Source organism: Pogoniulus pusillus, unplaced genomic scaffold (assembly GCF_015220805.1).
Source record: "Pogoniulus pusillus isolate bPogPus1 unplaced genomic scaffold, bPogPus1.pri scaffold_50_arrow_ctg1A, whole genome shotgun sequence".
Lineage (NCBI taxonomy): Eukaryota > Metazoa > Chordata > Aves > Piciformes > Lybiidae > Pogoniulus > Pogoniulus pusillus.
In genome coordinates this window covers 586,528-613,094 of record NW_026974709.1, presented here as the reverse complement: position 1 = coordinate 613,094, position 26,567 = coordinate 586,528, and the positions used below count along the sequence as shown (strand labels likewise).

General features: G+C 50.6%; 1 protein-coding gene across 1 annotated transcript in view; it reads right to left on the bottom strand.

Moving 5' to 3' along the window:
* LOC135174226 (zinc finger protein 271-like) overlaps nucleotides 1–26,567 on the bottom strand; it is a 37,836-nt gene that overhangs the window by 6,267 nt on the left and 5,002 nt on the right. The window contains exon 4 of the mRNA XM_064141441.1: nucleotides 12,911–14,790. Coding sequence (XP_063997511.1) covers nucleotides 12,911–14,790 — 1,880 coding nt within the window. The remainder of the gene's footprint in view (nucleotides 1–12,910; nucleotides 14,791–26,567) is intronic.

Sequence of the window (26,567 nt, the reverse complement as noted above, 5' to 3'; positions counted from 1 at the left end):
TAATTATCAATCACCTCCCGGGGCTACCTCACAGCCTATAGAAATGTCCAATCTTCAGGGATCTCTGCCCATGGATGTTGAGGCTGGGATCCTCCCAGCTTCAGGGGGAAGGTACAGTCTCTGACTTTGTTCTCCTGGCTTCTGCTGGATGATCTGTGTATATGTCCAGGAATTCTTAGGCAGGACCTCAGGTGCAGAAGGCAGGAGTGTCACGGAAGGTAGTTTGGGAGGTTGTGAGGGAAATACGCGAAGGCTCACTTGTGGATTTCAAGTGATTTATTGCTCAAACACGGAGATCCCCTCCCGAACTGAATTCCCCACGTGAGTTCTTTTAGGATTGAAGTTGTAGAATAACATTTCAGAAAGTAGCAGATAAAGGAGAGTCTGTGATTTCTTTAGGGTTCTTTTGAGTCTTTAAAGTTATTCAGTCTTTAGGTGAGGAGTTCTTTCTTTGGTTTACTCACGATTCAGCGGCTCAGATTAGCAGGATTCGAAGTTTGGGCGGTGTCCCTTTGTTCATCAGGATTGGGCCCAAGCAGGTTTCAGGCCTCTGCGGGCCTCTCGTCGGGCAGGGCCGATCAGGAACGTGAGGTCACCGCAGCAGGAGCGAGGCAGACAGGCAGGCTAGCGAGCGAGCAGGTAGGAGCAGGTACCAGCAAGCTCAAGCAAGCAAAGCAAGCAAGGCCCCGATCCAGGCAGGCACACCATTTTTATAATGTTCAAAAGAGGTAACCCTCCAGCCCAAGCTATTTTACGTTATTCTTACAGATTGGCACAAATTATAATCAATCTATATAATTGGAGAATTCTTACCAAAACAACCTGTAGGACCACCCAAAGCTCGGCCCATCAGTAGGTGGTCAGTGTGCATGAGAACCAAGGCCGAAAGTTGGGAAACAAGGCCGATGTTTACCTTTTATCTCCTCTAGGGAGGAAACTTCTCATGGGACTAGAAGATTGTTTTGGTTTTACGATGCTTCTGGCTTAAAATGTGAGACACTGCAACTTTTACCACAGGGAGGCCTGCTAAGGGCTTCTGCTACCCTCCATGGCAAGGAGGTCATGAAGGCTCAGCATGATGTCATGCTGACCACACAGGCTGATTGCATGCAGACAGTGCTGGTTCTAGTCCTGGTAACTCACCACAATGGCATGCAGGTGTGCGCGGCTGGCTGGGAGCCCGTGGGAGAGTCTGTCTCCGTAGAGAAAAGTGGATAACACAGGCAAATACAGCAAAGCAAGCAGGCAGGCATGCAAGCCCTAGAGTGAGCACTGTGGGTGAGCAGGCAGGCACTAGGGTGAGCACTGCAGGTGAGCACTGAGGGTGAGCAGGCAGGCACTAGGGTGAGGACTGTGGGTAAGCACTGCAGGTGAGCAGGCAGGCACTAGGGTGAGCACTGTGGGTGAGCACTGAGGATGAGCAGGCAGGCATTAGGGTGAGCACTGTGGGTGAGCACTGAGGGTGAGCAGGCAGGCACTAGGGTGAGCACTGTGGGTGAGCACTGAGGGTGAGCAGGCAGGCACTAGGGTGAGCACTGCAGATGAGCACTGAGAGTGAGCAGGCAGGCACTAGAGTGAGCAGTGTCGCGGAGGGGGACTCTGCCACCTACGCCAATTGTGACGGAGGGGAGAAATTAATTTATGCGAGAGGATATTTTTGAAAACATATATATTTATTAACTTCCAATAGTCCAACTCTCGCCACCCCCAACCACTGAACTTTAATATTAATATTAATTCTACACAGTTATGAAGACATTATGGGAATATATCAAACATTAACTATTATAATAACTAGCAAACATTCAAACTATTAACAGAGAGTTTTCCCCGTGGCTTCATGCCGCTTGGGGTCATACACTCTTTTCCCAGCAAGGGTGAGCTGAAAGCTGTTTTCTGCTTTATGGCAGAGGCAATAGATATTACAGAGGCATTCAAGTATTTACTCACAATTCTGATTAATCAATAATCACCCTCCGGGGCTATATCGCAGCCTATACCAATGTCCAATTCTCCAGGGTCTCTGCCTGTGGACTCTGAGGCTGGAATCCTCCAGCTTCAGGGGGGGAATGACAGTCTCTGACCTTAGGCTGCTGATTTCTTCTCTCTCCAAGGAATTCATACACAGGATCTCCAGGCGCAGAGGCAGGATTCCATGCAGTCTGAGCACAGGTCTAATGCTGGCTAAAGGCAGGCATACAGCTGCAAGGAAGTACACAGGCAGGCAAGCAAGCAACGTGGCAGAGATGCAAGTAATGTGGGCAGGCTGCATGTGAGCCTATGCACCTCTATTTATTAAATGTGGGGTGAAAGTTAATGGTCTCATTGGCCACTCGAATGACCAATCAGGTTGGCAGTCAGCCAAACCTTACCATACTAGGCAAAACCCAGAGGCCTGGACTCCAAATACGGGTATCATGTGGGCCCAGCACCAGGCAGGCACGAGCTGGGCGTGTGGGGACTTACACAATCAGGTGTCCTGGGCAACTGACTTTATGGCGCCAGTCTGTTGTGCCCCTTTGTGTTCATTTACACCTGGTGCAGGCAGAGAGATATGTCCAGGCAGAGCAGGCATATATAAGCCTGCTTTTGGGCCTACAGGCCCTCCACAACAAGCAGTCAGGCACTGTGGGTGAGCACTGCAGGTGAGCAGGCACTAAGGTGAGCACTGTAGGTGAGCACTGTAGGTGAGCACTGCAGCTGAGCACTGCAGCTGAGCACTATGGGTAAGCGCTTCAGGTGAGCGCTGTGGGTGAGCGCTGCGGGTGAGCAGGCAGGCACTAAGGTGAGCACTGCAGGTGAGCACTGCAGGTGAGCACTGCGGGTGAGCAGGCAAGCACTAAGGTGAACACTGCAGGTGAGCACCATGGGTGAGCACATTGTTTACCTGTGTACCACTATTTATCAAATGTGGGCTGAGATTAATGGCCCCTTGGCCAATGGAATGACCAATCAGCTTGGCAGTTAACCAAAGTATACCATAACAGGCAAGGGCCACAGGCCTGCTCCCCCCAAATATGGGGTGAGCGTGGGCCTTGTACCCGGTAAGCCATAAGCTAGGCACGTGGGCTTATACAACCACGTTACACAACCTGGGCCCTGAGCAGGCCAGACATTTTGGCACCAGGTCTGTTGTGCCACTTTTGTGTCCATTTAATGTGTTTACCTCTGGTGTGGGCAGAATAGAATAGAATAGAGTAGAATAGAATAGAATCAACCAGGTTGGAAGAGACCTCCAAGATCATCCAGTCCAACCTATCCCCCAGCCCTAGCCAGTCAACCAGACCATGGCACTAAGTGCCTCATCCAGGCTTTTCTTGAACACCTCCAGGGACGGTGCCTCCACCACCTCCCCGGGCAGCCCATTCCAATGGGAAATCACTCTCTCTGTGAAGAACTTCCTCCTAACATCCAGCCTATACTTTCCCTGCCCAGGCAAGACAAAGCATCTGTAAGCCTATTTTGGGCCCTCCCCAACACCAGCACAGAGCCATAAAGGTGATGAAGAAAGTGGAAAATCTTCCTTACAAGAAGAGGCTGAGGGAGCTGGGGCTTGGAGCTTGGAGAGGAGGAGCCTGAGGAGTGACCTCGTTCATGTCTATAAAGATGTGAAGGGTGAGTGTCAGGAGGCCAGAGCCAGGCTCTGCCCAGTGATGCCCAAGGACAGGATAAGGGACAATAGGTGCAACTGGAGCAGAGAAGGTTTCATGTGAACATAAGCAAAAAACTTCTTCACTGTGAGGGTGACAAAACACTGGAATGGGCTGCCCAGAGAGGCTGTGGAGTCTCCTCTGGACATTCATTACCTGCCTGGCTACAGTCCTGTGAGACCTCCTAAGGTTATCCTGCCCTGGCAGGGGATTGGACTGGATCTTTTGAGGTCACCTCCAACCCCTCATGTTCTGTGAACCCTTCAGGGCAGCACCTCCACAGCTGAGCCCCAGGCCTGTGCATTAGAAGAGAGACTTCCATCATACTGCTGGAGCAGGCTGACCACTTCATCCACTGTGTGTCCTTGGCCATCTCTTGTGGCCCAGGCTGACATTGCCCATGAGCTAGCACATGATGGGATGCAGCCCATGGGTGTTTCTCCACAGGCTTGGTGTGCACACTGCCTCATCTGGCTCTGCAAGCTGAGGATTCTCATTGGTGTCATACAGCACTTCCAGCACAGCCAATACCCTCACCTGCTGGGTGCCTTTCTCCATGGCAATCCATCTTCCCAGGTGTCCCTTCCTATCCTCCTCGAGTAGGTGCCAATCCTTCACACCTAGCACAAGTTGTCTCCAGAGGGCCTGAGGTTAGTATTGGTTGCCTGATGAACTTGTCAATGCCCCTATCCCTGGACAGGGATCCCAACTGATTGGCTTCCCTGCTGTCTAATTCCAAACCACCATATCCCAGCACTGGAGCAGGCAGGGGACAACAGACTGGCCTGGGTGGCAGCCAAAGTCCTGTGACCTCCAGCTTACCCAGGGACAAAGATCAAGAGATCTTCTCTTATTCCTGTGGTGGCCCTGACCATCCCCACACTCTGCAGGACCAGCTGCTTTCCTTCTGTACTTCACAGCATCACAGTATCACCAAGGTTGGAAGAGACCTCATAGATCATCAAGTCCAACCCTTTACCACAGAGCTCAAGGCTAGACCATGGCACCAAGTGCCACATCCAATCCTGCCTTGAACAGCTCCAGGGACGACGACTCCACCACCTCCCCAGGCAGCCCATTCCAGTGCCCAATGACTCTCTCAGTGAAGAACTTTCTCCTCACCTCAAGCCTAAATTTCCCCTGGCATAGCCTGAGGCTGTGTCCTCTTGTTCTGGTGCTGGCCACCTGAGAGAAGAGAGCAACCTCCTCCTGGCCACAACCGCCCCTCAGGTAGTTGTAGACAGCAATAAGGTCTCCCCTGAGCCTCCTCTTCTCCAGGCTAAACAATCCCAGCTCCCTCAGCCTCTCCTCGTGGGGCTGTGCTCAAGGCCTCTCACCAGCCTCGTCACCCTTCTCTGGACACGCTCAAGCATCTCGATGTCCCTCCTAAACTGGGAGGCCCAGAACTGAACGCAGTACTCAAGATGTGGTCTAACCAGTGCAGAGTACAGGGGCAGAATGACCTCCCTGCTCCTGCTGACCACACCATTCCTGATGCAGGCCAGGATGCCATTGGCTCTCTTGGCCACCTGGGCACACTGCTGGCTCATGTTCAGGTGGGTATCAATCAGCACCCCCAGATCCCTCTCTGTTTGGCTGCTCTCCAGCCACTCCGACCCCAGCCTGTAGCTCTGCATGGGGTTGTTGTGGCCAAAGTGCAGCATCCTGCACTTGGAGCTATTGAACACCATCCCCTTGGACTCTGCCCATCTGTCCAGGTGGTCGAGGTCCTGCTGCAGATCTGTTCTGTCCTCCAACCCAGCCACATCTGCCCCCAGCTTGGTGTCATCTGCAAACTTGCTGATGACTGACTCCATGCCCTCATCCAGATCATCTATGAAGATGCTAAAGAGGATGGGGCCCAGCAGTGATCCTTGAGGGACACCACTAGTGACAGCTGCCAGCTGGATGTGGCACCATTCACCACCACTCTCTGGGTCCAGCCCTCCAGCCAGTTCCTAACCCAGCACAGAATGTTGCCTTCCAAGCCATGCGCTAACAGCTTAGCCAGCAGTTTGCTGTGGGGGACAGTGTCAAAGGCCTTGCTGAAGTCCAGATAGACCACATCCACAGGCCTCCCCACATCCACCAAACGGGGCCACTGATCCTGGCCCAGGCTGCCTCTGAAGTGCCTGGCTGTAGGCTCAGAGACCTCCTCTTGCCCCCGAGAGTGATGAGCAGCAGTGAGAAGAGCTCAATAGGCATGGGCCAGGCCCCAGCACACCACAAGGACTTCTGTCTCTTGGGAATTTCCAAGCTCACAAGAGACTTTTCCCAAGCACTTCACCAGCTTGTCAGGATTTCAGACTTGCTCACAGCTGAGATTCCAAACCACCAGAGGGGACCAGTGGCCTGGGCACTTGCCCAAGCCCTCCCACACACCCTGCCACCCATCATTACCCAGCCCCAGAGCAGCTCTCCAGGTGGTGCTCCTGGGAGAGATTTGTATGACTGTGGGCAAGACCAGGCACACGTTTAGGAGACAAGACAAAAGGAGCAGGCTGATGGTGATGTCCCAAGGACAGTGGAAAGCCTCAGAAGGTGAATAAGAGCTCTCCTCTGCTCCATCCTTTGGCTGGGTGTGATCACCGATAACTGATGGCACAGCACACAAAAACCAGCTTAACTGAGTGACCAGTGGCACAACCCAGTCATAACGTGCCAGACCTGCCAGTGCCCAGCAGGGTGACACCACAGACTCCAGCCAAGTCCCTGAGGGGACAAACAGCCCACAGAGGACGCCACAGGCAGGGCAAATGCAGCACATGCCTCAGAACTGATGTGGTGTAACCAGCAAGAACAAGGCAGTGAATGCCTTCCCATGGAGGGGAACAAACCAAAGCAAATGTCGAGGGGGAACAAATTCACTGCGGCAAAACTGAATTCTCTCCTTACCTCAGGAGAGATCTGTCCTGGGTTTGACTCAGCTGGCAGCTGAGCCCTGGCAGTCTGCTCACAACAGATGGGCTTTGCCTCACCTCCCCTGATCCCTTCTCTGTGGATGGGAGCAAGGAGGAAAAGGACTCATGAAGGAGAGCTGAACAGTTGAGACAAGGAAGATTTACTGTATCAGATAACACAACCCCCTCAAATGGCAGTCTGTGGCAGCAGGGAACAGAGAGACCGTGAGCCTCACCCACCTGTGAACCAAAGCACAAAAGGACCTCACTCCTGCCCAGAAGTGGGGAGAAAGGCCCAAAATCCCAGAACAGGAAACTCTAAAAGCTCCAGAATGCCCTCCAAACCCCATAACCCCTTTTGGCCCCAGCCAGCCTTTTCCTTTGCAGTCAGCATGATGTCACCATGGTGTGGAATAAACCTCTGCCCTGACAGCTTTCATTGCACCACTGCAGGGTGAGTGAGGAGCCCCCCATCCTCTGTCCCTTCTAGTGGAGCCAGGCATCTAAAAGCAACTCTCCCCAAATACCTGCATGTAGACAGACATCTGTACGAATATGCGCCAATAGAGAGAGAAACCCAGAGCTGCACCCACAGCTCTCTATAAGCTGTTTAATATCTATTGGTACCAGGTCTGCTGGAACAGGAATGCAGGGAGAGTGCTGGCAGAGGGGATGTCTTGCTCTCATTTTTGGGGAGTCTGAGAAATTTCAATGGGCCTGACAGCACCTGTTTGCTTCAGCTGTGACAGCCCCATCACAACACTGCATCTTTTCATAAAGATGTGGCTGAGCCAGCAGTGGTGCTAGATCTCAACTCCCCTGTCTTTGTCCCCAAGCCCAGACATCTCTATCCCCAAGGGGCTGGGAACACTCAGCTGAGACACACCTCAAAAGCCCCAAAATCCCTAGGATGAGGCTGCAGTAGTGACCTGGTTGTGGCAATTAATGAGGCAGGAATTATAAAACATGCAGTTATTTTATTTCCAAAAGTCCCACCCACAAACTATGTACAAAGCAGTTAATGTTGCATTCTAATTTGGGAAAATCTTCACCAGGATGCTTAGAGGCAATTTAGTAATTTAGGAGAATCAGATAATTAGAAAAGGTTTGTCCACAAATTGGCTCTGCCTCACTTATAAATAGGCAGCCTGGAGCCCTAGGGAAAGTCTGTGCTACTCTCAGTGGTGGAGGTAGAGATTTTGAGACAGCCTGTCAGTCTCTGGCTCCTTTGTAGCAGTGTTGGAACTGCTCAGCATCAAGATAGCCATTGAGAGGCTTCTAGATCTTCCCAGACTCTAGCAGGATGCTGCAAAAGAGGCAGATTATCTCTGACCTGATCCTGGTTCCTCTTCGCATGGACGTTTGAATAGGTGCAGATGGGATCTCTTGCACATGTGCAGAAAGCACAATGTTAGTGGCACTTCTCACCATGCCATGAGGTACTTACTGCCTTCTGGTAAACTTGAGGCACTTAAGTTTCCAGGTACTTCAAGCCCAAAACATCAGGGCTAAACTGGTCTGAAGCATGAGGCAGAGCATGTGGGTGCAGGCTCTGCAGATCCCCCCTGCTAAGGAATCTGCCCCTGGAAACAGTGAGGGATGGGTGCAGATCCCTGTCAGGGGTAGTAAGGGAAATCCACCCCGGCCCTCTCCTTCTCCTCCTCTGCCCTTGCGCAACAAGTATGAGGCCCTGCATGCAGAGGGTACAGAGGGTGAGAGCAATGAGAAGCATCCAACTGAGACATTGCCTAGGGTGGAGCAGTCACCACCAACTGTGGTGACTAGCTCCACAAAAAACAAGAAAAAGAGAAGAGTTGTAGTTGTCGGGGACTCCATCTTGAGGGGGACAGAGGGACCCATTTGTCATCCCGACCCGTCTCACAGGGAGGTCTGCTCCCTTCCTGGTGCCCGGGTTAGGGACATCACCAGGAGAATCCCTAACTTAATCCAGTCCTCTGATTATTACCCCTTGTTGGTAATACAGGCTGGCAGTGACGAAATTGAAAAGAAGGGGACCAGGGCAATTAAAAAGGAATTTAAAGCCCTGGGGAAATTGATAGATGGGGCAGGAGCACAGGTGGTGCTCTGCTCAGTTCCCTCTGTGGCAAGGGAGTTCACAGAGAGGAATAGCAGAACCTACGATATCAACAAATGGCCGAAGGGATGGTGCCAGCGGCGGCGTTTTGGGTTCTTTGACCATGGGGGAACTTTTACTGCGCCGGACCTGCTGGCTTGTGATGGGGTGCAGTTATCTAGGAAGGGCAGGAGAGTCCTGGCACTGGAGTTGGCAGGGCTCATTAGGCGGGCTTTAAACTAGGTCTGAAGGGGGTGGGTGAGGCAATTACTCTCTCTGAGAAGGAGAGAGATGGAAGGAAACTAAGGACAATTGAATCGAGAGCCCAGCTGAAGTGCATCTACACCAATGCACGCAGCTTGGGTAACAAACAGGAGGAATTGGAAGTCCTGGTCCACCAGGGGGACTACGATGTAGTTGCCATTTCAGAAACTTGGTGGGACGACAGGCATGACTGGGCTGTTATACTGGGGGGATATAACCTTTTCAGGAGAGATAGGCAAGGGAGAAGAGGAGGAGGGGTGGCCCTGTATATTAGGGAGTCACTCCATGCCATTGAGCTTGAAGTGAGGGATGAAGGGGTAGAGACCTTGTGGATTAAAATCAGAGGGAGGACTAATAAATCTGACATCCTGGTTGGAGTCTGTTACAGACCACCCAACCAGGATGAGGGAACAGATGAGATATTTTACAAACAGTTGGAGGCTGTCTCAAGATCTTCAGATCTTGTCCTTGTGGGCGACTTTAACCTGCCAGATATCTGCTGGGAACTTAATTCAGCAGAGAGGAGGCAGTCCAGGAGATTTCTGGAGTGCATGGAGGACAGCTTCATGACCCAACTGTTAAGCGAGCCTACTAGGGGTCAAGCTCAGCTTGACCTGCTGCTCTCCAACAGAGAAGGGCTGGTAGGAGATGTGATAGTGGGAGGCTGCCTGGGGTGTAGTGATCACGAGTTAGTGGAGTTTTCAATATACAGGGAGGTAGGGAGGCACTTCAACAAAACCTACACCTTGGACTTTAGGAGGGCAAACTTCAATTTGCTCAAGGAACTTATTTCCAATGTCCCCTGGGCAGCAGTCCTCGAGAACAAAGGGGTCCAGGATGGTTGGACATACTTTAAACAGGAGCTTTTGAAGGCTCAGGAACTGGCAGTTCCCACGTGCCGAAAGATGAGCCGCAGGGGGAGGCGACCAGCCTGGATAAGCAAAGAGCTCCTGAAGGAAGTGGGGGAGAAAAAGAGGGTGTATCGCCTCTGGAAGGAGGGGAAGGCTTCTCCTGATGTGTTTAAGGAGGTAGCCAGACTATGTAGGAGAAAAATTAGAGAGGCTAAGGCTCAGCTAGAACTTAGGCTGGCCACTTCCGTGAAAGTTAACAAAAACACTTTTATAAATTTATCAACGCTAAAAGGAAGGGCAAGAAGAGCCTCCACTGCTTACTGGACCAGGAGGGGAACACTATAACTGATGATGAAGCAAAGGCAGAGGTCCTGAATGCCTTCTTCGCCTCAGTTTTCAACAGTAAGGAGGGAGGAGTTCAGGGCAAGAGGCCTCTTGAACTGGGGGATGGGGTCGGGGAGCAGTGTGTTCCCCTGGAAATTCATGAAGAATTAGTTCAGGACCTGCTGAGTCATCTGGACACCCACAAGTCCATGGGACCAGATGGGAACCATCCCAGGGTGCTGAGAGAGCAGGCAGCTGAGCTGGCCAAGCCACTCTCCATCATTTTCCAGCAGTCCTGGCTCACCGGAGAGGTCCCAGGAGACTGGAAAATGGCCAACGTGGTCCCCATCCACAAGAAGGGTCGGATGGAGGAACCTGGGAACTACAGACCCGTCAGCCTGACCTCAGTGCCAGGGAAACTGATGGAGCAGGTTAGCTTGGGGCCAATAACTGCGCACCTGAGGGATGGCAAAGAGCTCAGGTCCAGCCAGCATGGGTTTAGGAAGGGCAGATCCTGCCTGTCCAACCTGATCTCCTTCTATGATCAGGTGACCCGCTTGGTGGATGTGGGGAGGCCTGTGGATGTGGTCTATCTGGACTTCAGCAAGGCCTTTGACACTGTCCCCCACAGCAAACTGCTGGCTAAGCTGTCAGCCCATGGCTTGGATGGTAACACTCTGTGCCGGGTTAGGAACTGGCTGGAGGGCCGGACCCAGAGAGTGGTGGTGAATGGCGCCACATCCAGCTGGCGGCCAGTCACTAGTGGTGTCCCTCAGGTATCTGTGCTGGGCCCCATCCTCTTTAACATCTTCAGAGACGATCTGGATGAGGGCATGGAGTCAGTCATCAGCAAGTTTGCAGATGACACTAAGCTGGGGGCAGATGTGACTGAGTTGGAGCGCAGAAGGGCTCTGCAGCGGGACCTTGACCGCCTGGACAGATGGGCAGAGGCCAATGGGATGGCATTCAATAGCTCGAAGTGCAGGATGCTGCACTTTGGCCACAACAACCCCATGCAGAGCTACAGGCTGGGGTCGGAGTGGCTGGAGAGCAGCCAGACAGAGAGGGATCTGGGGGTGCTGATTGATACCCGCCTGAACATGAGCCAGCAGTGTGCCCAGGTGGCCAAGAGAGCCAATGGCATCCTGGCCTGCATCAGGAATGGTGTGGTCAGCAGGAGCAGGGAGGTCATTCTGCCCCTGTACTCTGCACTGGTCAGACCACACCTCGAGTACTGCGTTCAGTTCTGGGCCCCCCAGTTTAGGAAGGACACTGAGATGCTTGAGCGTGTCCAGAGAAGGGTGACGAGGCTGGTGAGAGGCCTCGAGCACAAGCCCTACGAGGAGAGGCTGAGGGAGCTGGGGTTGTTTAGCCTGGAGAAGAGGAGGCTCAGGGGTGACCTTATTGCTGTCTACAGCTACCTGAAGGGTGGTTGTGGCCAGGGGGAGGTTGCTCTCTTCTCTCAGGTGGCCAGCTCCAGAACGAGAGGACACAGCCTCAGGCTGCGCCAGGGGAAATTTCGGCTCGAGGTGAGGAGAAAGTTCTTCACTGAGAGAGTCATTGGGCACTGGAATGGGCTGCCTGGGGAGGTGGTGGAGTCGTCCTCCCTGGGGCAGTTCAAGGCAAGGTTGGATGTGGCACTTGGTGCCATGGTCTAGCCTTGGGCACTGTGGTAAAGGGTTGGACTTGATGATCTGTGAGGTCTCTTCCAACCTTGGTGATACTGTGATACTGTGATACTGTGATGTTGTCCAATCTGACAGCAGAGAGGCAAGGCAGCACACACCGAGGCAGAACAGTAAGGAAGAGGCTCTTGCAACGTAGCTCAACTTAGCCAGAGTGTAATGGCTTCTTTGGCCAGAGATTCATGAATCAGAATGGCATTTGCAAAACTGACCATACTAGGTGAACCCAGGGCTTGCTTATCCTTCTATGGGCAAGATACTCACAAGTGCATAAACACCTGTGGGTACCTATTTATCACTTTGGGAGGGGACATAATGGCCCAAGCCTTTGTTTTCCTCCCACCCTTGCTTCCCCCATCAGCAGAAGGGTGAGGCAAACCAGGACATGTTTTAGGCTTATTAGCCCTCCATGACAAATAGACCCCAGGGAGGAGGTCCTGGACATGCTACTCACCCTTAGTGCCCTGGAACCCCCACTGAGATTCCCCTGAGACCTCTCCAAGATTGCCTCCAGAACTCCCTACTTTCCCTCAAGACACCTTGTGGATGCTCCCAAGGCTTCTCAAGATCCCCACATGAGGCCTTCCTGAACTAGGCACATGGGCACAGCCCTGACCCTGGGGAAGAAATGGCCCTCAAGATGACCTTTTTAGAAAGAAATGTCATAGGAAAAACAGCAAAACCCAACACTGTAAGTTGGGATTTTCATTAACATTGGGGTGCTTTTTAACCTCTAGGAAGTGCAAAGCAGTGGGGAGCAAACAGCCAAATCCCAGCCCAGCTGCAGTGGCAGCGCCAGCTGTGCTGACTCATCACTCTATTCTCATCAGCACAAATTGATGCTCAGAAGAGCAGGGAGAAGTTTGTATCCGAGAAAACCAGGTGTAAAAGAGACAATTTCAATCTGCTGGGAAGGGTCCCCCAGGGGGCTCACGTTTACTGTGAAAACACCAAGCTCCTCCTATTTTCATGTCCTTTGGTGTGAGCTGGTCACTGGTGTGGGTCCGCATGTGCCGGGTGAGGTTCGATTTGCGGTTGAAGCTCTTGCCACAGTTGGGGCAGGTGAATGGCTTCTGGCCAGAGTGGGTGTGGTGGTGTTGGGTGAGGTTGGACCGCTGAGTGAAGCTCTTACCACAGTCATCACAAACATATGGCCTCTCACCTGTGTGAACACAGCGGTGCTGGGTGAGGCTGAAGTTGGAACTGACGTTCACACCACACTCAGCACAGCAGTACAGCTTCTTGCCAGTGTGGGTGCGACTATGATGGTCTAGGTGGGAGCTGTGGGTGAACCTCTTGCAGTGGTTGTTGCAGGTGAGAGGTTTCTCATCTGTGTGCACTCGGTGGTGCCGGGTGAGATGGAACTTGCGGCTGAAGCTCTTGCCACAGTCAGTGCAGGTGAAGGGCTTCTCACCTGTGTGGATGCGGCAGTGCTGCGTAAGGGTGGACTTTGCGGTAAAGCTCTTGCTGCAGTTACCACAGTCGTATAGCCTCTCACCACTGTGGGTGCGACGGTGCTGGGTGAAAATGGACCTGCGGGTGAAGGTCCTGCCACAGTCAGCACACTGGAATGGCTTTTCACCAGCATGGGTTTGGCGGTGCATGGTGAGGCTGCATTTGGAACTGAAGCTCTTACCGCAGCTGCTGCAGACACATGGTCCCTCAGTAGTGTGAATACGGCGGTGCTGGGCAAGTGTAAACCTCCGGGTGAAGCTCTTGCCGCAGTCAGCACACTGGAATGGCTTTTCCCCAGTGTGGGTCCTGCGGTGGACAGTGAGGTTGAATTTGGAGCTGAAGCTCTTACCGCAGTCAGTGCAGCCATGCGGCCTCTTACCACTGTGGGTCTGCATGTGCCGCACCAAGGCCGAGTGCTTGCTGAAGCTCTGCTGGCACTTGGTGCAGATGTTGGCAATGACTTTTGGAACTGTTGGCTGCTTCTCACTGCTGCACAATGCCACCTTGGAAAGGAGGTTGTGGTCATAGCTACCACTGAAGCTCTTGCCACTGTCACTGCACTTGCAGAGCCTCTTGCTAGTGTGGACATGGCAGTGCTGGATGAAGTGGGAGAGGTGGCTGAAGGTCTTGTCACAGCCAGTGCAGGCAAAGAGCTTCTTGCCAGCATGAACACGCCAGTGAGTGCTGAGAGTCTTGCTCCAACGGAAGCTCTTGCCACAGCCAGTGCAGTGGTATGGCTTTTCACCGGTGTGGACACGATGGTGCCGGAAGAGATGGCAGCTGACACTGAAACTCTTGCCACAGTCACTGCAGGTGAAGGGTTTCTCACCAGCGTGGACCTGCCAGTGAGCAATGAGCATGGAGTTCCCTTGGAAGCTTTTGCCACAGTCGCCACAGACATGCGGCCTCTCTCCAGTGTGAGCATGGCGGTGCTGGAGGTAGCAGGAGCCATGGCGGAAGCTCTTGGTGCAGTCGGTGCAGGCAAAGGGCTTCTTCCCAGTGTGGCTGTGCCAGTGGGCAATGAGGGTCAGGCTGCGAGTGAAGCTCTTGCCACAGCCTGCACAGACAAACAGCTTCTGCTTGCTGTGGACTCTGTGGTGCTGGGTGAGTTTGGATATGAGGCTGAAGCTGTGGCTGCAGTCACCACAGACAAAGGGCTGGGCATTGGGGTGGGGGCAGTGAGGCTTCACCAACTCTGAGCTGGGTGGGACGCTCCACCCACACTCGAGGCACTGATTTGGTTGCTTCAGTGACACAGAGGGGGTTAATGTGGCTCTGCATTCTTCCTCTTCATCCTCCTCTTCCTCTTCATCCTCCTCCTCCTCTTCATCCTCCTCTTCTTCCACATCATCCCCTTCATCTTCCTCATACTCATCATCATCTTCCTCATGTAGTTCATCCTCTATGCCCTCCTTATCCATGTCTTCATCACCCTCACCTTCCTTGAGGCTGTGCTTTGGCTCCTCCAAATTATTTTCCAAATGGTTCTTCTCCTCCAGAATTTTGTCCATGCCCTTCTGGGTGGCCATGCTGCTGGTGGGGAGGGGCACCCCTGTGCCCTTGGGCAACTCCCTGGGGACCAAGTGCCTGAGAAGTAAGGACATTGTGTGTCAGTTCCTGCAATGGAGGGCTCAGACCCCCAGTTCCTGTGCTGAGTCCCCTGGTTCCAGTGCTGGGGGGGCTGAGCCTCTGTGCTACATTCCCATCTGTGGGTAGCTAGGGTCTGGCGACCGGAAGATATCGGGATGTACGGAAAGACAGGGGCCCCCTCTCCTTATTGCCGCAACCAATAATATTTAGTAGTGATGTAAGCAGACGGAAATGATGTATAATTCCACACTATATAACCCAGCACTGGTGCCCAGAGGCAAGGTGAAGGTGTGCACGGTGGGGAGAAAAGGAAGGCAGATGAGTCAGAGGAGGACAATGAGAGGAAACGCAGGCAAGAGACAAAAAGCCAATCAGAACACACACAAGGTGGACACCCCACCCTGCAGCAGGTGGAGCGAGCCGGACAAAGAGAAGGAATCCACCTGTAAGAAGAAGGGGCAGAATCAGAGCCAGAGCAAGGGGTGGGGTGGGCAGAGAAGGAGTTTCTGCAAACAAAGAAAGAGGGCGGGGTCAGAGTCCAATGAAAAGGGACCAAGACCCAGAAGCAAGCAGTCACTTGTCTTCCGTCTTGGAGCCAGAAAGCACCGAGGGAGAGCGGACCAGCGATTCGAGTTCAGGGGAGGAGGAGATGGAAGCAAATAAAAATAAACAGCAAGAGACTTCAAATAAAAATAAAAAAGGGTTGTTAGGGAAACAACCATCTGTCACAAACGGGAGAGAAGTGAACGCGGCATGCGCCAAGTGGGTCCCACCGTCCAAGCTAGCTTACCTGGTCCAAGTGACAGTGGGAGGGGAAACAACCTACTCTCTGGTGAATCCCAAGGAGGTGCAAGCAATTGTTAAAGCGATTGTGGAAAAAAGGCTAAACTCACCCTTGGTGTCCACCCTCTTAGATAGTCTCTTTGGGAGTGATAATCTGATTCCATTTGACATCAGGCAAATTTGTAAAATGATGCTTGATGGATCAGAGATTATTGTTTTTAGACAAGATAGGGAGAACTGTACAAATAAAATAGCTGAAATAACAGGGGAAGACCACCCACTACATGGCTCCAGTATACTATGGCTGATGGGCAAGGATCCAACTATGCCCTCCCCTCTGCTGCAAGCTGCAGAGGCATGGAGCCTCATGAAATCCTGACAACTACCCGTGCAGCCAGAGATGCTCTCCGCACAACTTTTGCAGCTGTCACAAAACCACCACCATGGACCACAATAAAGCAAAGTGAAAATGAAAGTTTCAAAAAATTTGTGGACCACCTCCAAGCTGCGGTCGATTCCTCAGCCCTATCCGCAGAAGCAAAAAATCAAATAATGGCAGAATGTGTGAGCCAACAGTGTAATCCAGCAACCAGAGAGATACTGTGGATGCTGCAAAGAGGAGCAAGCATTGCAGACATGATCAGGCACGTTGTGAAAGAACAACACCTCTTTTAGCTGAAAGAACAACCCTGCGCCATCCTCAACATCAAAGACTGTTTTTTCTCAATATTAGCATTAAATCATTTCCTGAGAGTGGAGGAGAGGAACAGCCCTTCCCAAAAACATTGGGCCACTCAGGCATTAGAAGAAGGCCCATCAGTCATAGTTAGAAATTAGTTAGGAGAATGGAAATCAGGATGGAAATCAGCTTTAACTGGGCGTGGATATGGTGCAGTCAGAAAAGATGGCAAGGTCAAGTGGTGTCCACTTAAGTCTGTTAAACCAGGCCTTCAGACTAAAAACTAATGAAAACTGTGAGTTTCTGTCCACAGGGCCTCTTGATTGGATGCCCTCGTAACGCGTACTTCCCGGTAGCAGAGGATGATGACAACCCGAAAAGCACTTCACCCCCACCCATGCCAGAAAGTGTCACACCAACAAGATCCAAGCAACAGCAAGAAGGCCCTCGAAAGGGGAGGTTGCAATGTCTCTGTGTGATTCTGATTCTGGGTATGGTAAGACTGTCCAATGGCTCGTATGAACACCAACCGTGGGAATGGGTGCTGATGAGGTGGAAGGATCAAAAGGTAATACAGAAGAGGATTACCCCAGGACCCCCTAGCTTTCATGTTACTTTGTGTGAGTTAATTCCAGTTAGACCATGTCATCAAGAGATGAGCTTCTATGTTTGCCCCAGCTCTAATCCAGGAAAACCCTATTGTAATCTTCCCGAGCATCACTTTTGCGCTCACTGGGGGTGTGAGACTATAAGCTACAGATTGGGCACCGGGATCGGGACCGGATAGATTTTTGAACCTCATGGATGCACCTCTCCTCCTAAAGTTTACCATAAAAGGTGGAGAGTTGCATCAGTCTATGGCGGACCCAAAAACTGGTGTAGGTACCGTACATTAAATGTGACCAGAGAGGATGACCTGGGATGAACCATTGGCAAAACTCAGGGTCTAAGATTCTGGGAGCCAGGTCAAGATAGGGGAGGACTATTCTTTATCAAAAAAAAGGAAGTAAAGAGCAGTACAGTGATTTGCCATAATGCGGTAATTAAGAGTGACAATCAACAGAGAAAATGTACCTTCTCACACCGAGTCTCAAACAATAAAACACGTGAGCCCCACAAATAAACCAGATGTGGAACTTGACCACCCGTCAGAGAAATTGTTTCTTGATGTGCTAAATGCATCCTTTAGGTCCCTAAATCAGTCAAACCTGAATCTCACCAAAACTTGTTGGTTATGCTATGATGTGAATCCCCCTTATTATGAGGGTGTTGCCCTCAATGCCTCTTTTGGCTATTCTTCAAATAGTAATCCAACACAATGTCGGTGGAACACACTGCAAAAACAAATTACCCTAACTCAGGTAAGGGGTCAGGGAGTATGTTTTGGTAACACCTCACTATTCGACTGGGGAAAGGAAGTTTGCGCGAGAACCATCAAGGTCAATAAAAAGTACAAATGGGCTATCCCAGCTACACCTGCAATGTGGATTTGCCATCAGTCAGGAGTAACACCTTGTGTATCCCTTGAACGCTTTAATGCTTCTGCTGATCTTTGTGTTCAGATCGTAATTGTTCCCAGGGTCCTATACCATCCAGAAGAGGAGATGTTCTACTACTGCAGAGAAGATAACGGCAAACGTCACAAAAGGGAGATCCTGACAGCTGTGACGATAGCAGCTCTACTCGGTCTGGGAGTAGCCAGTACAACAGGAGTGACTTCCTTGGTAACCCAACAACAGGGCCTATCCCAGCTACAGGCCATCATCGATGAGGACCTGCAAAAACTAGAAAAATCCATGACTTCGCTAGAAGAATCTCATCTCTTTCTGAAGTTGTTTTACAGAACAGACGAGGGCTAGACCTTCTGTTCATGCAGTCAGGAGGCCTTTGTGCCACTTTGAAGGAGGAGTGCTGCTTTTACGCAGATCACACTGGAGTAGAGATTCGATGGCTAAATTAAGAGAGAGATTGGCCCAAAGAAAAAAGGATAGGGAAGCCCAACAAGGATGGTTTGAATCATGGTATAATCAGTCACCATGGCTAACCACCCTCATATCCTCCCTGATAGGACCGATCGTGATGATCATGTTGACCCTAATTTTTGGACCCTGCATACTGAACAAGTTTGTATCTGTGCTAGCTTGAGGCAGGGTACAAAGTTTTGGTGAGAAGAACTAGATCATAGGCTGAAAAGGAAAACAATGGTGATGTCTACTTCCCTCAGAGTCTTGCTGAAGGAGAAACGAAAACATTAGATAACACTCTCACCATTTTGTCTCACACTCTGCCTTGGGCTTCTGACTGAGCTGCAGCTCCCTAACCTCACCTTCCACTCACTTTTGCTTCTTAACCTCTTGGACGAACCTCTATTCTTCCCTGGGACTGGGGTAAGGTTGAGGGGGGCAGGGGGAAGGTGCAGGGGTGGTTGAGAGCCCCTCCTGGGGACTCAGGTTTCTGGGACGGGAGTTTTGTTTCTTTATTATCTTTTACCTTGTATATTTGTGTATATAACTGTATATACCTGCTTTTATATTGTGCTAGCTGTAAATAAATAGCTTCATTTATATTCCCAGAGCTGACTGAGACTAGTCTGGGTATAGTTTAAGTGTGAGGGGGCAGGGAACACACAAACCATCGCAGTATGAGCTAATGAGCAGGTTATTTTGGGGCTGCAGAAACTACAGTAAAGGGAAAACAACAAAACAGATTTCAGCAATACTATTATACTGCTGAAGTAGCATAGTTCTGGTGAGCCTTGCTAAAAGAAGACAAGTTAAACTGAATGAAGTCATGATACAACCTTTAGGACTTTGATTTACTTGTGAGAGTGACCATTTTTGTCTTGGCATGCATGCTAGTGTATAAAAGATTCTGTGAAGGAGAAAATTTAGTTGACTAAGGGATGTTTTTATCTCAAGGGGTTCTACATTTATTAGTTTTGTCATTTTTACATGCTTTGGAAAATTTAACAGTCAGGCTACTTAAATAAACAAAATGGAAACAAAAAGATAATAATTATGCAAGCATGGTGTGATGGTTTGGGTGTTACTCACTCCCTCTCCTCCACCCTTGTGAAAATCACCCAGACTAGGCTCAGTTGATCTGGAAATTGAATGAAGCTTTATATTTACAGGTCAGCACAATATACAAGCAGATATTTACAATCTATACAGCTATAGACAGAAATACACAAATTAAAAAGTAATACAGAAACACAACAGCCCTCCCAGAAACCAAAGTCCCCAGGAGGGGGTCCCAACCACCCTTCCACCTTCTCCTCACCTCTCTCCCTTGCCCCAGGCTTTGCCTTACGCTCAAGGTAGTTTGGAGGGTCAGCCAGGGGGGTTAGGAAGCAGATGGATGAGTCACAGAGATGGCAGGTTAAGTTAGAGAGAAGTTCATGCAGCTCCAAGAGACAGAGAGTGACCCTTATCTATGTTTATGTTCTTGTTCTTATACATCTCAGCAAGCCTATGAGTGAAGTAGACATTCTCATTGTTTCCTTTTCATGGCCTATAGTCTAATTCTTCTCACCAAAATATCCCAGCTAGGCTCAAAGTAGCACACATGGTTATTACACTGTGGTGCAGAAGTGAAAAGAGTGGAAAGTAAAGTGTGCTTTCATTTGAACTTATGTGGTACCATATTAATGCATACTGACTTTAGCCTTTGCTTTCCTTCTGTTCTGGAAAAACTGGTGGGAATTTAATTACAAGAGTTCTGAGCAGACTCGTAGAAAAGGAGTGACTACAACAAGGAATGATAATGATTTAAGAACCTTCTGAATAGAAGGTTTGGGGTCTATACCAAAGCTGAGCAATCTATGAATGTACAACTTACGCTACTGAAATCTGGTATATATGACCTCAACGAACTCTGCACTTGCATTTTGAAACAAGTCCGTACAATTCCCCTGCTTGTCTGGGTCTTGCACTTTAATAATCCAGCTGGATAGATTAAATGTTGAATTTTAAAAATTATGCAGATTTCTAGGACAAGGCATTCTACCACCTTCTTGTTACTTCCCACTGCCTGTCTGTGCCTCTAAAGATAATTCTCAGCCTTGTTTATCTCTGAACAGCTGTAGCGATTTAGGAAATAGTATATTAAGTTTTAAATGGGAGTAGTGGGAGAAATGCAACACATATTTACTCTGTGCATTTTTAGTAAAAGAATTAATGGGTCAATGTAAGTGAGTAGGGACCAAATGAAAAAGGCAACACACTGTAAATGCTTCAAGAGTGAGGGGACGAAAAAAATAAACAACAGATGAGAAAAAGTTTTGGGTTTATACTAAAAAGAGATGAGAATTGGAAAAGCATCAACAAAAGAGACACTGAAAAAGCTGTGATTTTTTTGTCAGCTTTCTTTTGCAAGGGTTAGCTGCAGTCCAATGGCTGGTGAGGAGGAGGAAAGAGCTTGTTCTTGTACTGAAAGAAAACAGGCTAGAAAGTACCTCCATAGAGTACATGGATGACTGGGAAAGCAGAAAAGGAAATACTTAGTTTTTGTAAGAAGGGAGATAAGAAGAGAGAAAAATCAGAAATTAGTTTCAGTTCCTGGAAAACTGCTGGAAGAGATAATCCAGAGCTTGCAGGCACTTAATTCGGAAGAACAAAGGAGAGATGAATACCAGCCAACAAATATTTCTCAGGAATAAATTCTGTAAAAACAAACTGACTAAGATTGGATGAGACACTTAGTGCCATGGTCTAGTTGATTGGCCAGGGCTGGGTGATAGGTTGGACTGGATGATCTTGGAGGTCTCTTCCAACCTGGTTGATTCTATGATTCTTGATGAGTATCGTTTGTTAAAAGCAGGTTGCAGACAGTAGACATCTTGCTTGTAGAGCAGTAAGATCTACTCTAAGATACCTTCAGTATTACTATTATCTTGCACAATGTAGCTTAGGTTTTCACCAAAGATTGTAATACTGTGAAGAAAATAGTTATAGAAGATAGGGATAGTACAATATATGGCAGCTGACTTAGTTACATATTTAGGGAGTTTTCACGTGTGATGGGTACGAGCACTTTGGGTGTTTACTAACGATAATGTGAAGAATGTTCTCATCCCATACTTTTACACTAACTACACTTGGTTGCACTACACTGTTCTCAACAGTACCTCATTTAAAGTGCCTTACTACTGAAGTTTGCTGTTAAGATCTTTTGATACTGTGACTATTTTTCTATGCTCTTTTATATAGAATTTTATACTTTTTTACAATTTTATACTTTTAAGAAAATGTTATATTGTAGCTAGTCTTATTGAGCATAGGGAGGGGGGAGATGTGGGTAGCTAGGGTCTGGCGGCCGGAAGATATCGGGATGTACGGAAAGACAGGGGCCCCTCTCCTTAATGCCATAACCAATAATATTTAGTAGTGATGTAAGCAGACAGAAATGATGTTTATCTTCACACTATATAACCCAGCACTGTACACAAATAAACGCCATTTGTTCTCCACCGCATCGGTGCGTGTGAGCCGTCGGACCGCGCGGTCAAAGGCTGGTCACCGTTCATTCCTAAACCAGGTTGCTGCGTGCCCCCCAGGGGCAACACCCATCCCAACCCTCTTGCCCTGGACATGCAACTGACCCCCAACCACCTGGGGGTTAGGGAGCTGAGGCCCCAAAGTCCCAGCACAGCCAATGACCCTTAAAGCCCCACAAGAGGTGAAATGTGGGGAGGAGGGTCTGGAGGGGCAGTGGGAGGTGCCCAGGGGTTAGCAGGGGGCTAGGGTCTCGCTGCTGCCCCAAAGCTGTGTTCTGTATTCACTGGGCTGTTCTAAGGGGCAGATCTGCAAACTCTGTTCTTGTCAAGCCCAGAGGCCCAGGGCTGATGGACAGAAGGACACAGCCCCTACAAGAGAGAAGCAAAGGGCTCAGAGGAGAGGACTGACCTGCAAGGGATGGCTCAGCACTGCCCAGGGTTCTACAGCAGAACACAGCTTTGCTGGGGGCAGCTCCCAAGCCCAGCAGCACAGGCACAGCAGTCAGGCAGGGCTGCTGAAGATGGGAGGGCTGAAGAAGTGAACCCTCAGCCCCTTAACCAACACACAACCCCCAGCAAACAGCTGCAGGTCAGGCACACCAATGAGGCCTGCAGCCAGCCTCTCCCAGGCCTTGGCTGCAGGCTCCTCCCAGTGCCTGCCCAGGGCTCTGCTGCCAGCAGATGCATCTCCCAGGAACTGTTGCTCTGACCCCACTTGTCTCCCTGGCCCTGCTCACAGACCCCACCCCACCCACTCTGTGTTCAGCTCTGCCCTGCAGGCACCTCTCGCCAGCAGGCCTCTGCCCAGGATCATTCATTAAAAGCTCTTAGAAACTGTTTTTAAAAATGATTCTAAAGAGATTTCAGTGAGTGTCTAGGCTTAGTGATGAGTTTGACACTTCAAAAGTGCTTAAAAAGTTTCACAAGTGCCCTAAAAATCATCAACAGCTCTTCAAAACTCCTAAAACCTACAATAAAATAATTAAAATATTTTCAAATCTCTTAGAAAAATCACTAAAAACGTCCTAAAATAATTTTTGGAAGTCATTAAAACCACTTTGAAACTGTAAAATCTAATTTTGCAGAGATTTCAATGACTTTCTGCCCTTCCTTAAGCCTTCCTCACCCTTTAAAAAATGTTTCAGGAGGCTTAAAACTGCCTTAAAAATCATCAACATCTGTTAAGAACTCTTACAGACAAATCAAAACTCATCAGGAGTCTTTTTTCCCTCAAATCTCTTCATAACGACACCTAAAACAATCAGAATTTCTTCAAAAGTCATTAAGATCTTTTCAAAACTCTTAAAAACTAATTTGGAAGAGATTTTAACTACTTTCTGGGCTTCTTTAGGCCTTCAGCACCCTACAATAAGGCTTAAACAGACTTAAAACTGCATTAAAAATCATCAGCATTTCTTTAAGCTCCTTAAATGCACACACAAAAAATCATTAAAACCTATTCAAACCTCCTCAAACTTTTAAAGAGTGCTGGAGAGATTTTAAGGCTTTTTGTTCTCAAAACTCTTCAAATATGCCTGAAAAGTCACCAAAATGTCTTTAAAATCCCTCCAAACATCTTCAGAAGTCAACAAATCCCTTCAGAGCTGCTGGGAGCCTCAGGTGGAGTGCAGGGAGCCCTGGGGCTGAAGGAGGGATCCTGGAGGTGAGATCAAGTCCTCTGGAGCTGAGGATTTTGTCCTGGGATGGGGACTGGGGAGGGGTCTGTGGGGCTGCTGGGGTCACCTGTGGGGTTGGGGGGGGCAGGACAGTCTGTGGGGTTTGTGGACAGTTTTGGGGGTTGGGGGTCGGTGGGGCTGGAGGAAGCTCTGTGGGGATCTAGAGTGGGACTGTGAGGCCTGGCTTGGGAGCTCCTGGGGTGCTGCTGGGGGCATCTGTGGGGTACACGAGCACTCTGTAAGGTGGATCCTCCCCCTGCAGCCAGGACAACAAAAGCCTCAAGGACAAGGTGGAGAAACTGAGGCAGAAGCTAACAGCAAACCCAGTTTGGGGAAGTTGGGAGGGTGTTCAGAAGGGGCTGTGGGTTTGGGGGGGAATTCTGACACCACCTTAACCTCTCTGCCCAGCTCTGCAGAAGACCCAGCATGAGGAGCAGGTGCTGTGGTGCCAGGCCCAGGTGCTGAGGCAGAAACTCTCCTGGCTACTGGCCCACCACTACTGGCACTCTGGGAGTGGGGTAAAGCCCTGAACCTCCAAAACAGCCTCCCCTAACAATCTGTGCCCCCCAGGCAGCCCACGCTGGACCCTGGCACAAGCAAGAGGAGCCAAGGCCTAGTCTGAAATGCCCCCAGGAAACCACAACAGCAGCCTGAGACCTCAAAATGCCTCCCTGGCACCCTCAGGTACCCCTTGGCACCCCAAAACTATCCCAAAGGAACTAAAAGCTCACTGGGGTGCCAAGGGCAAGCTGGGCATAGGGGTTCGGCTTCCTGAGGGCAGCAACAAAGGCAGAGGCCATCTGGGAGCACAGAGACACCTACAGAGAGAAGGGCACAGCCCTGGGCCCAAGAAGAGGCAGAGGCACCCCTGGCACAATGCCTGGCAAAGCCAAGCCCTCAGGACGGCCTTCACCTGCACAGGGGAGGACACCTGAGCAGAGTCCTTCTGTGTATGGGCACAGCTCTGCCAGGGGCTGTGGGGCACAAGGAGCCAGGCCTGGTGCTGCGAGCCCACCCAGCACACCTAGAACCCTCTCTCCTCTGCTGCAGGGTGCCAGAGGGGTCCTCTCCTGTGCCAGGACACCAACACTGACCAACTCTGCCTGGGGGCGGTGCCTAGCTGGGGGAAAGGCTGTGCCAGAGCACAACAGCCTGGATTCTGCCCCTCCACCCAGCACTTCTGCACCACCAGTGCCCTCTGGGGCAGTGCCCGCTGATCCAAAGGCAGCTGCAGTGCCCAAGGCCTGCTCTGTGCTGCCAATGCTCCTCAAAGGCCTCCAGGCCTGCACTTGGCTCAGCTCTGCCACTGCAGCTGCCAAGGCTCACAGCTGCCCTTGCTTCAACACAGCTCATGCCTGCCAGCAACTACCTGCCAAGTGTGGGCACCTCTGCCCAGCAAGCCCCTCTGCCTGCAGCAGCAGGAGGTGCCCACTTGTGTCTCTCAGACCTTCTCCTGCCTGCTCTCAGCAGCTTCAGCTCCACTTGGCACACACAAAGCCCCTGGAATCCAGCCTGGGGCCTGCTGCTGCAGACCAGCTCTGCCCCTGCCAGCCACAGCCTGCCTTGTCCTGCAGCCCAGCCAAGATGGCAACAGGGAGCTCCTACACCAGCCAGCAGCTCTTAGCTGCCATTCTCCCAGACCCTGCCCTCTAGGCCCCCAGCCCTGCTCCACCAATGGCAGGCATGGGACTGGCTCCTGCTCCTTTGCCAGCTCTGCCCTCCAGGGCACAGGGGGTGATGAAGCTGGCATGGAGTGCTGTCATGGAAGATAGCAAAGCCCTTCTGCAGGCCCCAGTTGTGCACAGGACCGTGGCTCGCATGAAGGCCAGCCATCGCAAAACCAAAACAATATTTCTATCTGCTGTCCCAGCAGCTGCAGAGCCTCTGAGAAGATTTCTCCTCCAGAGGGGTAAAAGGTAAACATTGGCTATGTTTTGAGTCAGGGACCTTGGTTCCCATCGCCCGGTGACCATCTGTTGGGGGCTGACCCCTGGGTGGTCCTATAGGTTGTTTGTGGCAAGAATTGTCCAAATATACGAATTGATTATAACTTTGTACCAATCTGTAAAATTAACATAAAATCGCCTGAACTGGCTAAACACATCTCTTCTGAACATTATAAAATGCTGCAGTTGCCTTGATTGAGACCCTACCTACCCTTTCGCTCTTAACCCTGCTCTCCTCCTGAATGACACCCTGCCTGCATACACTCAGCAGCATTAAAATTACAGCCAACTCGGCACGAACTTGGCACGAACTCAGCAGCGCCCAATCCTCGTAAGCCTCAGAGGCCAGGGCCCAACTTGGCCTGAACCTGCAGGAGGCTCCTCGGACAACGCACCCTGAAATTCATAACACTTTGAAACTCTTCTGAACTGCATTTGGACAGTGAGTAACTGATGAACTCTTTACTTAGAGACTGAATAATCTCTCAAGACTCAAAAGAACTCTCTTAAAATCACAGACTCTCTTCATTTTAGCCATTCTGCATTTTAATCTGCAACCACTAACCAAGAACTTACGTGGGATAGTTATAGATAAATTTGGGGAAGGGGATTTCTAGTTTTAGTAATAAATCATTTAACCTTCTTTTATAATTCGGCCTCGCATGTTATTCCCCATAAATTCCCCTAAACTCCGTTCCACAACAAGTGCCCAGAGCCATGAACCCTTCTCTGGCTGCGGCTGAAGCTGGCCTGGCCTTGCCCAACAGCACTGGGTGCCAGCAGTACCCGAGGCAGAGGTGGACAAGAGCAGCAGCAATACTCTGACCCTGCCAGGGCAGGTGCACCTGCCCTGCTGGCCCTGGCACAGCACTGCAGGGCCCTGGAGGGCACTTTAAGGGAATCACTTGGGTGCTGACCCTCAGGGATGGCCCTGGCACAGGAGAGCTGCAGAGCTGTGCTGCCAGGGGCTGCAGGAGGGCTCAGGGGCCCGGGTTCGGCTGCAGCTGCTGAAGCCAGGCTGAGCCAACAGCCCCAGGCAGCCCCAGCACAGCTGTGCCCAGTCAGTGCCAAGTGCAGATGGCAGTGCCACTCCCCCCTCAGGATGCCAAGGAACCAAACCAACAGGTGCTGAACAGCCATGGGGGTGCCACTGAGCTGGGGGCCACAGGCTGCCTGCCCTGCCCTGCAGCCCC